This window comes from Schistocerca americana, chromosome 1, assembly GCF_021461395.2.
Source record: "Schistocerca americana isolate TAMUIC-IGC-003095 chromosome 1, iqSchAmer2.1, whole genome shotgun sequence".
Taxonomy (NCBI): Eukaryota; Metazoa; Arthropoda; class Insecta; order Orthoptera; family Acrididae; genus Schistocerca; species Schistocerca americana.
This window is the reverse complement of record NC_060119.1, coordinates 513,619,414-513,634,296: the sequence shown is the minus strand read 5'-3', so window position 1 is coordinate 513,634,296 and position 14,883 is coordinate 513,619,414. Positions and strand designations below refer to the sequence as shown.

Below are 14,883 nucleotides of genomic sequence, written 5' to 3'. Positions count from 1 at the left end.
CAAAGTAATTTCTGTTTCCTCTTGAATCCTTCTTTCGACATTGCAATTCTTTTCCTAATTTCTGTTGAGCAATACATACCATCCATTATTACACTTCCCAAGTAATTGAAGTTATTCACTTGCTCTATTTTCTCTCCCCCTATTTTCATACGGCATTTTCTCCCCTTTCCTCCAATTACCATGCTTTTCGTTTACTTCTTACATATACATACATATAACACAATCAATAAAAATAATTTTATACTACCCACACACCAGTTGAAATTATATGCACAGACTCTGCAGTATATGGGGACGACAATATACAAGTTAATGGGCACAAACAGATTTAATATAAACGAAAAATTTTAAAAATGAGGCAATAGCAGATTCTGTGAGAGAAATGCTACTATTCAACAGAAGAATTCATAGAGGATGAAATGATAATTTGAGCAAGATGAAATCATAATTTGAGCAAGGGGTAATTAAGTGTTAGAGTTTATCATACATATATATGATTGGGAGCTCCAACATTAGGCAGGTGATGGAGCCTCTTAAGGAAATAGCATACAGGGCTGGAAAGAATTCCAACGTGCACTCTGTTTGACTGCCGGGGGGCCTCATCCAAGACGTGGAGGCGGCCTTTCCTGCGGCTATCAAGCGTACAGGGTGCAGTCGTCTGCAAGTAGTTGCTCACGTCAGCACCAATGATGCCTGTCACTTGGGTTCTGAGGCAATCCTCAGTTCATACAGGCGGCTGGTGGATTTGGTGAAGACCGCTGGCCTCACACGCGGGGTGCAAGCAGAGCTCTCTATTTGCAGCATCATTCCCAGAGTGGATCGGGGTCCTTTGGTTTGGAGCCGAGTGGAGGGTCTCAACCAGAGGCTTCGTCGACTCTGTGACGGTCTTGGCTACAGATTTCTAGACTTGCGCTATTGGGTGGGGAATTGTAGGACGCCCCTAGATAGGTCAGGGGTGCACTACACAAAGGAAGCGGCTACTTGGGTAGCAGAGTACTTGTGGCGTGCACATGGTGGTTTTTTAGGCTAGGCAGTAGAGCGAGGTGTCCTGATGAACACACACCAGTCGACGTGCAGGCAGGGAAATCAGGACGTGCTCAGTGTAAAGACGCTTCAACTATCAAGATATTAGCAGTAAATTTTCAGTGTGTTCGGAATAAAGTTCCTGAATTTACTGCCCTCCAGGAAGCCTGTGGCATGCAAATTATTCTGGGGACTGAGACCTGGCTGAACCCTGAGATAGAAAGTTCTGAAATTTTTAATGAGGGTTGGAACGTATATTTTAAAGACAGATGACACATCGTAGGAGGTGGTATCTTCATTGCAGTTGACAAAAATATTGTGTCTACTGAGGTCGAGGTAGAGTGTGATTGTGAAGTTATCTGGACACGTTTAAAAGGGCTAGGAGAAATAAATTTAATTGTTGGGTGTTATTACCGGCCACCAGGTTCCACCGTGACAGTTCTAGAATCATTCAAAGGGAGTCTACACTCTGTATCGCAGAAGTGCCCGGATCATGCTATATTAGTCGGAGGCAACTTCAACCTACCTAGTATAGAATGGGATGTCTATGGATTCATTACAGGTGGTACAGACAAGCTGTCGTGTGAATTACTTTTGAACACATTATCCAAAAACTGTATTGAGCAGCTAAATCGACAGCCAATGCGCAATGGAAATATTTTAGATCTGGTAGCCACGAACAGACCAGACATCATCGACAGTGTCAGTGTTGAAACAGGGATTATTGATCATGATGTTGTCATTACGACTTTGGTTACGGAAGTTATAAAGTCGGTCAAGAAGGGTAGGAGAGAATTCTTACTAGAAAGAGCAGATAAGCAGTTGTTAGCATCCCACTTAGTAAATGAATCGATTTCATTTACTTCTGGTACAATGGACATGGAAGAATTATGGGCAAATTTTAAACACATTGTAAATCACGCATTGGACAAGTATGTGCCAAAAAAGTGAGTTACGGGCGGAAAAGACCCACCGTGGTTTAATAGCGCAATTCAGAGAATGCTCAGGAAGCAAAGACAGTTGCACTCGCGGTACAAGAAAGATCAGGAGAATTAGGACAGGCAAAAGTTAGTAGAGATTCGTGCTGCTGTAAAAAGAGCGATGCGCGAAGCATTCAACCACTACCACCGTCATACCTTAGCAAAAGATCTTGCTGAAAATCCAAGGAAAGTCTGGTCTTACATAAAATCGGTAAGCGGGTCGAAGGCTTCCATCCAGTCACTCACTGATCAGTCTGGCCTGGCAACGGAAGACAGCAAAACAAAAGCTGAAATTTTAAATTTAGCATTTGAGAAATCTTTCACGCAGGAGAATCGTACAAACATACCCTGTTTGAGTCTCGTACAGATTCCCGTATGTAGGACATAATGATAGACATCATTGGGGTTGTGAAGCAGCTGAATGGGTTGAAAATAAATAAATCGCCAGGTCCTCATGGGATTCCAATTCGGTTTTACGGAGAGTACGCTACTGCATTGGCTCCTTACTTAGCTTGCATTTATCGCGAATCTCTTGCCCAATGTAAAGTCCCGAGCGACTGGAAAAAAGCGCAGGTGACGCCTGTATATAAGAAGGGTAGAAGGACGGATCCTCAAAATTACAGACCAATATCCTTAACATCGGTTTGTTGCAGTATTCTCGAACATATTTTCAGTTAAAATATAATGAATTTCCTTGAGACATGCATCAGCATGGCTTTAGAAAGCATCGCTCCTGCAAAATGCAACTCGCCCTTTTTTCACATGATATCTTGCGAACCATGGATGAAGGGTATCAGACGGATGCCATATTCCTTGACTTACAGAAAGCATTTGACTCGGTGCCCCACTGCAGACTCCTAACTAAGCTACGAGCATATGGGATTGGTTCCCAAATATGTGAGTGGCTCAAAGACTTCTTAAGTAATAGAACCCAGTACGTTGTCCTTGATGGTGAGTGTTCATCAGAGGTGAGGGTATCATCTGGAGTGCCCCAGGGAAGTGTGGTAGGTCCGCTGTTGTTTTCTATCAACATAAATGATCTGTTGGATAGGGTGGATAGCAATGTGCGGCTGTTTGCTGACGATGCTGTGGTGTACAGGAACATGTCGTCGTTGAGTGACTGTAGGAGGATACAAGATGACTTGGACAGGATTTGTGATTGGTGTAAAGAATGGCAGCTAACTCTAAATATAGATAAATGTAAAAATAATGCAGATGAATAGGAAAAAGAATCCCGTAATGTTTGAATACTCCATTAGTAGTGTAGCGCTTGACACAGTCACGTAGATTAAATATTTGGGCGTAACATTGCAGAGAGATATGAAGTGGGACAAGCATGTAATGGCACTTGTGGGGAAGGCAGATAGTCGTCTTCAGTTCATTGGTAGAATTTTGGGAAGATGTGGTTCATCTGTAAAGGAGACCACATATAAAACACTAATACGACCTATTCTTAAGTACTGCTCGAGCGTTTGGGATCCCTATCAGGTCGGATTGAGGGAAGACATAGCAGCAATTAAGAGGCGAGCTGCTAGATTTGTTACTGGTAGGTTTGATCATCATGCTAGTGTTACGGAAATGCTTCAGGAACTCGGGTGGGAGTCTCTAGAGGAAAGGAGGCTTTCTTTTCGTGAATCGCTACTGAGGAAATTTAGAGAACCAGCATTTGAGGCTGACTGCAGTACAATTTTACTTATATTTCGCGGAAAGACCACAAAGATAAGATAAGAGAGATTAGGGCTCGCACAGGGGCTCGCCTGGCTGTAAGAGAATATGGAACCAACAATGTGATGTGCAGACACTGCACAAAAAACCTCAACCTTCTGATTATGCAAAGGTGTTTCATGGAAGTAATGTGGATTCTCTGCTGCCCACAACCTGTGATCTTGTGAGTTGACATAACCAGTCAAGTGAAACTTTCATCAGGCAGAAAGGACAGATCCATGTCCAAGCTGTTCATTATTATCTCAGTGAACAGCCACTCATAAAACGGGAGGCACTCAGGAGCATCTGCTGGTTTTAATGCATGACTCTCAGTAGGGATGCATGTGCAGCTCCAGGTGGAGTATTTGCTCACATCATCGATGGGATATGTCGGTCTCTTGCGACAGATGTCAGGTTGACTTGGTAGGACTATCAAGCATTTCCTCGTGAACTGCAGCAGTATTTTCTGGTTCGTGGGCATGTTTCGGAATCTTTTTTGATTTGTTCAAAACAGTCCTGTCAGATGCCATTTTCGGAATAAACTTTGTATGGCAGTCTTTGCTGGCACAAAGGTACTATTAAACTTCTCAGCAAACAACTGTCCACACCATGTCCACGAAAATTTGTTGTCATGTAACTTTCACAATAACACCTGCTGCTCCATTGTGAGTACCATCGTCCCCTTTGCACTGCTCTACTCACACTGACACAGCCCATACCAACTCTGAACCAGTGTGGATCACACGGTGGGCGAACATGTGGTGTCAGCATCACGGGGCGTGGTTACATGCATACATATACATCCAATCATATCCAGTCATTCAGCCCACTTTTATTTGCCCCACCCTTTGTTGTTGTGGTCTTCAGTACGAAGACATGTTTGATGCAGTTCTCCATGCTTCTGTATCCTGTGCAAGTCTCTTCGTCTCTGAATAACTACTGCAACTTACATCCTTCTGAATCCACTTACTGAATTCATCCCTTCGTCTCCCTCTACAATTTTTACCCCCAGACTTCCAACCAATACTAAGTTGGTAATACCTTGCTGTAATGTCCAGTCAACCAATCCCTTCTTCTAGTCAGGTTATGCAACAAATTTCTTTTCTCCTCAATTCCACTCATTAGACAGGTGATCTTCCCATCTAATCTTCAGCTTTCTTCTGCAGCACCACATTACGAAAGCTTACCTATTCTCTTCTTGTCTAAACTGTTTATCATCCATATTTCACTATCATACATGGCTACACTTCATACCAATACTTTTAGAAAAGACTTCCCAGCACTCATATCTATACTTGATAGTAACAAATTTCTATTCTTCAGAAATGCTTTTCTGCCATTGCCAGTCTACATTTTATACCCTCTCTACTTTGGGCATAATCTGTTATTTTACTGCCAAAATAGGAAAACTCATCTACCACTTCAAGTATCTCATTTGCTGATTTAATCCCCCCCAGCTTCACATGATTCAATCTGACTACATTCCAGTACCCTGGTTTTGCTTTTGTTGATGTTCATCTTATATCCACCTTTCAAAACGCTGTCAATACCATTCACCTGCTCTTCTAAGTCCTTTGCTGTCTCTGACAGAATGACAATGTCATCAGAAACCTCAAAATTTTTATTTCTTTTCCCTGAACTCTAATTCCTTCTCCAAATTTTTCTTTGATATCTTTCACTGTTTGCTCAATGTACAGATTGAATAACATTGGGGATAAGCCACAACCCTTCTCAATCAATACTCTTATGACTGAGATCTGGTTCCTGAGCAAGTTGTAAATAGCCTTTCACTTCCCTGTATTTTGCCCCTGCTACCTTCAGATTTCAAAGAGAGTATTCCAGTCAACAATGTCAAAAGCTCTCTCTAAGCTCCACCCTGTATCAAACACAAATATGCCAGTAAAATTTTAAATAATGGCATAAATTACTGGTCTTCTGGAACTGAAATTTTTCTAAGTGGCTGGTCCTCAAAATGTTAAAAGTTTCGAAGGAGAGTCATATGCTCCATGTTTAAGAAATTCATGGCACATTCTCATGTGTAACTTAACTCATCTTGCAAAAAAGGGTATTTACTTTGAAAATATAGCATCTCAAACCATCATTCACAACATTTTTCTGAGACCTGTTAGAAATGTAAACAGTTGTGACATCACATTCATCGAAAGCAGTCTGCATAGTATTTGTCCTAAAACTTTTGACACATTTTGTTTGTGGCAGATACTTGGGTGTGCACCATGTTTTGTTGTTGTAAATGGCGCATTTTCTCTGCAATGGAAGTTTTATTTTGGTGTTGTTATATCATTTATCCTTTATTGCTACAGTATTATTCTGCAGTAGCAGGATCAAGTAAAATTCTTTGTTAAAGGATAAGTTCTTACCAGACAAAATTACAAAATCTTAACTGAAAACTAAAACAATGAAAAATTCCCAGAATTCTAAAAAATTAATGAGCTTATTCAGATGAAGACATTCACACACTTTTCCTGGATTTCCCATTCATCTTGGAGCGTGTACACCCTAACACATCAGCATGGTCTGAAACATTTTCCTAAATGATGTGTTCAAAATGCCCTTTGTTAATAAGGTTATGTGAATCAATCCACTATTGTACTGAAAGCCTGTAGTGCTGAGTGGGTTTAGATTTGGAGATATGGAGATCAAGGAATTGGTCCATCTCTACCGATCAGTCTGTTGCAGAATCTGTTATTTAAAAGGCTATGAACAATAATACTGAAATGAGGAGCAGCTCCATTGTGTGTGAAGTACATGTTATGCCACACTCATAAAGACACATGTTCTAACAGAACAGGTACAGTATTCTCAAACAAAGAACAGCAAGTTTGTTCGTAGAGCTTGGATGGAAGAACATGAGGCTCCAACAAAGTCATCAACAATGCTGGCCCAGAAATTGACAGAAAATTTTTGTTGATGACATGATTGCATAATTTTGTGAGGATCCTGTAAAGTCGTCCATGCAGATTGTGAAAACTTAAAATCTGATCACTTTGAAACCATGAATAGCACACTAAAATGAGGGTTGACACATTGTTGAACAAACCATTCACTGAAGTGTACCCATACCCGGGCAGGAAAATAAGTCGCTGATAGTGCCTGCACATGCTGGACATGGTACAGACATCGCAGGTTCTCAAGTAGCCCTCTCCAGTCATGTGGCCTACATTACCTGATGCAACTATTTGTCTTACATTGACACTAGGGTTGCCAACAAATGAATGAAGATGTTCCTCCTCCAATTGAGGTGTCCTCATCCTCCTTGGCCTCCCCCAATTGTAGGCAGTGGGCTTAAATGTCCCCCACAAGATAGTTTTTGAACATTTAACACAGGAAAACATTTTATGTAATGCTGGCGTATGTCGTTTCTGTGTGTTTTCCATGATAAATGCGATTATGATAAAAAATGTAAAATGAGCTCTAACACAGAACCGAAGCATTTCCAGTCCCCTGTCCGTATAACACATTTTCTTCCTTTTTTTTGTGAGGAATGTTTCCTGAAATTTAGGCCATATCTTTTTGTTACACTCTGCGTAAGTTCCTATGTTTTATTGCAACATGGATACACAATTTGATATACAATGATTCATGAAGTTATTAGTCTTACTAATGACTTCGTCAGCACCTGGTCATACAACAGAAGAAGCTTAACGAGACATCTTTTGATCCTATTGGTGGGATTAAATTGTAAATGCGTGTTACGAAACAGTTTGAATATTTACAAGCACATATTAGCAAACATGGAAGTAGAAAGCCTACTAATGAAGAATGTGTGACACTGAGAACAAATTTTATTTTCCTACTTCTTTGGTTGAGGATACTGTGACTAAAGTCATTCCTGACCTCTCAGGGCTGAGAAAATTGTTCTTCAAGTTTCCTGCACTCTTCTTCTAGGACTGAAAACAATAACAATGTCAAAGAAGAGAGAAACCTTCCAATCTGTGGACAAATTTCGGTGGCAAGGAAAGAACAGTAATGGTCGGAATAGCACAACCGACAATGGTGAGCCACATCGAATGCAGCAATAGCACTTCTGGCACCAACAGAGTGGTGACAGGGTTAGCTGAATAGGTATTATGCCCTATGTGCTACAAAGGATGCTCCTGGGTCAAATGTGCTGCAAGAGAAGTTCCTGTAGAGTGTTACTGATGTGTTTTCCTGTTGACTTATTCTATCTTCTTGATATGCAATAAAATTAAATCATAAATTCTAATCTGAGGTACTTTTACAGAGTAATTGTTTCATACTTTGTTGATGACTAAGATCTTTATTTTCACTCCATTTATTTTTTATCTGACCATTAAAAAAATACAAAATGAATCTTATTAAAATGAATGACATGATTTCCATTCATGTCATACCATCATCAACATTAATACCAGTAGGTAGCACAAACCTTCACAACAAGGGGACAAAATAGTAATCTGCAAAAGAAGATAGTTGCCGGTAAACTATCATGTTCTGTCCGACTTAAAGGTGCAAGTCATTTGCAGTCAGTAACAAACATTTTAAGGATGAGATAAGCAACCAGTACGACTACTTTAACTCACAAACTTTGAAGCTAAATCTTGGTTCAAAAGTTAAAAATGTGAACATGACAACAGAATTATACAATGAAATATAAGCAGCACAATATTAGCACAATGAATTTAAACTATAGTAATGGAGTTTTGGAACAGCAGTGACACAGACCAACCACTCTTTTGAGGTTTATATTCCAGTTGGCCCGTCCTTTAGATTCCAATTGGCCTGTCCTAGTCTTGAGACAATACTGTATTCCTTCTTGCCATTTTTATTAAGTTCCAAAGAAGAGCTTCTGTGAAGATCATACCAATTTCATTTATTTCTGACACAACTGAGATCTGTCGAACACAACAGGCTTCTTTTCTTTCCACAGTCTTGTTCACATCATGACTCACAAAGTTTTGAAAACAGTATCATATTATTAACAAATAAACAAGCAACAAGAATCAGTATGCACATAGGAATTTATAAACAGACAATACATGCAAGTAACAATCAGTGCAAATCCAGTGACAGGATTTCCTGTATACACACACAGGAAACAGCCGTGTTCTATTGGAGAAGTATGAATAATCTTTTATTAACAAAGTAAAACAGCCAGAAAAAGTTTTGTTTTAAAAATATGATATACAAACTAGTTAACACATTCATCACAGTGCTCTGCAGACATCTCAGTATCTCATCTGCAGAATTCCTATTCAGCTTCTGATATGTACACTTGCATGAAAATGTTTATATCATTTTTGGAAAAGCACAACACTTCAAAAAATTTCTTTAGTGCAAATCCATACCACACGGATTCTTACGGTGTGAGGTCTGCTTCAGGAGTAATAAATTAATCAGAATCTCCACTGTAATGTACTACCACATTCAGTTGCATACAGTGATGAAAAAGCACATTGTCTATTGCCTGGCTGTCAGGCAACTGAAGTTTAATCATATTTTTAAGTATTTTTAGAGCTTCAAACATGATATCAGAATAATTATGATATCCTCTGGAAAACAAAAAACAATTTTTGTAACATAAACAGCTTTACTGGTGCAAAACAGGGTTAGAGCTTCAATTTTCATCACAACTGCAATAAAATTTGCCCTATTGCTCCTTTTCTAGCATTTTTTTATGGGAGGGATACACATTTTGAGAAGCTATTATTTACCTGAATTCTAGATCTTGAGCTGACAAAAACTGTCCTCCTTTGCACTTCATGAAAACTGATACATGTGCTGTTTGAAAAGAAATCTCAATCCCCATTTCTCTAGCACCCACGGTATCAGTAGATCTATTAACAATGCAGCTGTTTTTGTGACAAAATACTGTAAACTGCTCACAGTCTTTACAATATGATGTTGCACCTGTTGGTACACAATCCCCCACGAATTATTGATTCATTCACATGTGTAACTTGTTTAATGGAGGTAATGGCTGCTCTTATCTGTTATAACATAATTATTATACCACTTCCTCAATAAAATTTCAAGAACTACTAATAACATTCATTCATTTAACTATTTTTGACTCAATAATTATTGTAAAATATAAAACAATACTTACGACAATGGTACTATAATAAGAAAGGGACCATTGACTTTCTTCTTCTCCATCAGATATGTTATTAATGCGATAGTTTGTATAGTTTTGCCTAAACCCATTTCATCTGCCAGAATTCCATTTAAATTATTGTTATAGAGAGAGACCAACCACTCAAGACCCTGTAAATAATAATTTGTGCAGAAAATCAGCATATACATGTAGAAGTCGGGTTAAGGAGTTGTTACATTCTTCATAGAACTAATAATAAATGCATAACAGTAAAACATCAAATGCATATCCGTCTAACACTATGATATGGGAAAAGAACATGAAAGAGGTACCTCGTTTCATGGAGATGATTCTAATGCTCTACGAGACTGACTGAAGACTTTGGAGAAAAATGAGTTATGCTCTCCCATTGGTAACCCATATAATCATGATATTTGAGTGACAAAAAGTAGATTTTTTTCAACATACTGTATTTCACAAATGCCTAAATCTGTTCTCAATGAAAAAGAAAAATAGAAATTTGCAGTGGTGCTTTATAAGACAGTCTTGTAAAACGTTGTAAGTAAATACAAATGTTTTATTTCACCTTTGAGCATGCGTACATGCAATCGGTGTCATGAAAGTTAACATAATAATAATAATAATAATAATAATATAAACTTGGTCAAATGTCACTGACTACAAGAAAATAATTCAAGATAGATACACTACATATTTAAATAAGTGCCACTGACAACAAAAGTTTCCTAACAGAGCAATTATGCGATAAATGAACCTCGTAGTTGAGTGAATGGCAAAGATACAAAGTAATCAAATAGATAATTAACAATAAGTTTGCAAAACAGTAATAATAAGTTACACAGTGTGGCATATGTAAAGTCTGTAGGTAATTTATTGTTCATTCCTGTAATAACAAATGTAGGTCATTTGACACCTATTCATGGAACTCTTGAGCAGAATAAATTACTTTACTTTTCATTCATCTTGAAAGACTACTTTTAAATTTATTAAAGAAACAATGTTCATGACAATTAAATGCAAACATCTCAAAAGGTGGTGAGCATAAAATGAACGTAGCTTCAAAAATGTGTATTTTGAAGCATAATTTGATGGCGCGGAATATCAGTAAATGGTTGTCATTCATACTGGTGCGTTATCAAAAAAACATTAACATCACAGATGCTATAGTTTTCAGTTTATGTGATAGGAGCACTTCTGTCACATTGCATGTGAGGCTACATTTAATTAAGTATGTGAATCAGGCCCACAGTTCACTAAAGGTTGTCCATGCCTATTGTACATCATGAAATTCTGCTAGGGAAATGCAAGATAGTATGACATTAAAGGTCTTCCCTTTGTATGGAAGGAGTCACATTTTAATAGAAAACACATTAAATATGATGTGCCACAAGGTTCATTCTTGTAATAACAAATGTAGGTCATTTGACACCTATTCCAGGAACTCTTAAGCAGAGTAAATGGCTCCTGTTCTTAGGCTGCATAAATGAATTACTGGGGATACTGGAGGGCTCTTCCAAAACTGTAATGTTTGCAATGACACAAATAAATGAGTAAAGGATACTAACACTTCCACACCATGCATAGCACACTTACGAGATTAATGGAACGGGATATTTACATCCAACACTTAAACCCTTAATCTTATAACAATCCATACAATGCAGTTCCAAACAGATAAAAATGACTTACACATACCAGAAACAGAATCAATGGGCATACACTGGATGAGGTTCCATTTACTGGATATCCAGATGTGTAATAAAATGATGTGGCAACAACATGCATATATCTTAACCAAAAAGCTTCATTCTGCCTGGTTTGCACTCAGAAAAATCTCTCACTGTGTTGACCTTCAGACCAGGTTGCTAGCAAACTTTGCATACTTTCACTCAAACCTACCCAATGACATAATCTTCTGGGACATTGCAGCTATGGTGAAAAAATAGTTTATTTTACACAAATGTGCAACTGTGTAGATAGTGGAGCATCTTGCAGAAATCTTTCCAGATACCAGGAATTCTTACACTTATATTATGTATAAAAAGAGCCCTTACATCTATTAGTGGGCATAAATATGGGGTGCATCCACTCTTTGCATTAAAGCACAAGCAAATGTTTGTGGAGGAATGACAGCCAATTCTTCCTCAAGAGCCAAAACCAGAGAGGGTAGTGGTGTAGAGACTCTGGGGTCCGGAGAGAAGTCAACAATCTAACCATTCCAAAGGTGTTCCATTGAATTCAGGTCGAGACTGTGGGCAGGCTAGTCCATTTCAGTAAATTTATTATCCGCAAACCATTGCCTCACAAATGGTGCTTTATGACAAGATGCACTGTCATGTGGATACAAATAACTACATCTACATACATACTCAGCAAGCCACTGTACGGTACTACCAGAGGATACCTTGCATCACTACCAGTCATTACCTTTCCTATCCTTCCCACAAGAGGAGCGAGGGAAACACGACTGTCTATGTGCTATCGTACAGGCCATAGTTTCATATATCTTCATGGTCCTTATGTGAAATGTACACTGGCAAAAGTAGAATTGTTATGCAGTCAGTTTCAAATGACAGTTCTCTAAATTTTCTCAATAGTGTTTCTCAAATAGAACATCACCTTCCTTCGAGGGATTCTCAGTTGAGTTCCCAAAGCATCTCTGTAATACTTGATTGTTGACTGAACCCACCAGTAACAAATCTAGCAGCCTGTTTCTGAACTGCTTCAATGTCTTCCTTTAATCTGACCTGGTGGCGAACCACAAATACTCGAGCAGTTGTCAAGAGAGGGTTGCAAACAATAATCTTCTCTGAAATTTTCCTCTATTAATACTGTTTACAATGCTGTAAAATACAGGATGTCCCAAAATAATGTATACACTCTTTGAAACAGAATATCTCTTTTATTAAAGGAGACAGAAATATCATTTTTGTGGGTAATAATTTAGAAGGAGGTGAAAAACTTAACATGCAGTAATCCAGGCATACACACAATCCCCGAAGAAATCTGTTAGGTAATGCTCCCATGAGACAGGGATCTGCAGAAGCAGTGTTCGTAGAATTTTGGGGTCTCAGAACTTTATGCCTTATATTCCAAGACTTCTCCAAGCTCTCAAAGAGGATGATCCTGATAGGTGAAGAGAATTTTGTGAGGGGTTCATTAACAGATGTGAAGAAGTGCAGCATTTCCAAGATCGATTTCTCTGGTCAGATAAAGTGACGTTTAAACTTGATGGAAGAATTAATCACCACAATTGCATGTAGTGGGCCAGGAAGAATCCATACGTAACCGAGCAAAGGCATGTTAATCCACCAAGAGGAATAATCTCATGTGGTTTGTCTTCTAGAGGGTTAATCAGGCCATAATTCTTTGACAAGACTGTCGTGGGCAACTTATACTTGGAAATGATAACTCCTGGTCTTAGCGTTGCGTTTGGAAATGCAGAATATTGCTTTCAACAGGATGGGGCGACACCGCTCTTTCACCTGGATGTGAGGGCATTTCTGAATCGTACATTCCCTGCCAGATGGATACGATGAAGAGGGATTGTGGAGTATCCCACTCGATCTCCAGATTTAACTCCTCTAAGACTTCTTTCTGTGGGGTGCTCTCAAGAACACAGTTTACGCTGCGAGACCACACACACTGGATGATCTTAGAAAGCAAATTGAGCAAGCCTGTGATGCTATTCCATTGGAAACAATAAAGGTGGCATGTCGCTCAGTTTTACAAGTTGTGACAATAAAGTAATGAGACTGATTTTCTTTGCAAGATGTGGCAACCCTGCAGGCTTGCGTAGGCACAATATCTTTGACTTTGGTCTATAAGCTGCTTCTAGGTCAAGCGGCACATAGATGCAACTGCTCAGTCGTGAGTTGTGCTGTAATAAGTTAACACGTGTTTGTGTTTGTGTTTCTCGTCACGGAAATGGAACCTACTAATATTGTGTAATGGTATGCCATTTCTTTTTGGGTTAAATTGGGTGAAAACGCGACGACAACTTGCAGTAAGCTTCAGAAGGCTTTTGGACAGAAGGTCATGTCAAGAGCTCAAGTTTTCATTGGCATAAAATGTTTAGTGAAGACAGAATGAATGTTGAAGATGAAAACCGCAGTGGACGACCATCAACCTCACGGATGGATGCCAACTTGGCCTGGGTGGGTGAACTCATACAATCTGATCGGAGATTATCCATGAAAATGATTGCAGAAGAACTGAACATCAATCGAGAAATGGTTCATCTAATAATAACTTAAGATCTTGGTATGAGAAAGATTTGTGCAAAAATGGTCCCTAAAAATCTCACACCACAACAGCGAGAAACACAGAGAAATGTGGCAGCCGATCTGTTAGACCAAACGGAAATCAACCCAGAATTGTTGATACGTGTTATCACTGGTGATGAAAGTTGTTTTTTTTTTAGTATGATCCATAGACAAAACGCCAATGTTCACAATGGTGCTCAAAGGGATCACCCAGACCAAAAAAAGCTCACATGTTAAAGCCAAAAGTTAAATGCATGCTTGTGTGCTTCTTTGATTCCAAGGGAATTGTTCATAAAGAGTGGGTGCCTCCTGGACAAATAGTTAACCAATATTACTACAAAGAAATTTTAGAAAGACTTCGTAAAAGAGTTTTTCGTGTCCGTGCCAACATTGCTGATAACTGGATTCTGCATCACAATAATGTACCATCCCATACTGCTCTGTCAGTACAGCAATTTTTAACCTCAAAACAAATTTCAGTGCTACCACAGCCACCTTATTCACCAGATATCGCTCCATGCGACTTTTTTCTATTTCCAAGAGTCAAAATGGCGGTCAAGGGACACCATTTTTAAACAACACAAGATGTCCAAAAAAGCTGTGACGAGGGTCTTGGAGGATATTAAAGAAGATGAGTTCCAGAAATGTTACCATCAATGGCAGAAGTGCTGGAAAAAGTGTGTGCAATCAGAAGGGAACTACTTTGAAGGAGACAACACTAAACTTGACTAAAATGGCAAGCAAATTTTTTTTTCAAGTCAGTCTCATTACTTTATTGTCGTACCTCGTAAGTTGTAGTCGAGTTTGAACATTT

General features: G+C 38.9%; 1 protein-coding gene across 2 annotated transcripts in view; it reads right to left on the bottom strand.

Annotated features, from left to right (window-relative positions):
- LOC124605066 (ATP-dependent helicase brm-like) overlaps window positions 1–14,883 on the bottom strand; it is a 231,433-nt gene that overhangs the window by 85,669 nt on the left and 130,881 nt on the right. For both annotated transcript variants that reach the window (XM_047136532.1, XM_047136531.1), the window contains exon 14: window positions 9,796–9,953. In XM_047136532.1, coding sequence (XP_046992488.1) covers window positions 9,796–9,953 — 158 coding nt within the window. The remainder of the gene's footprint in view (window positions 1–9,795; window positions 9,954–14,883) is intronic.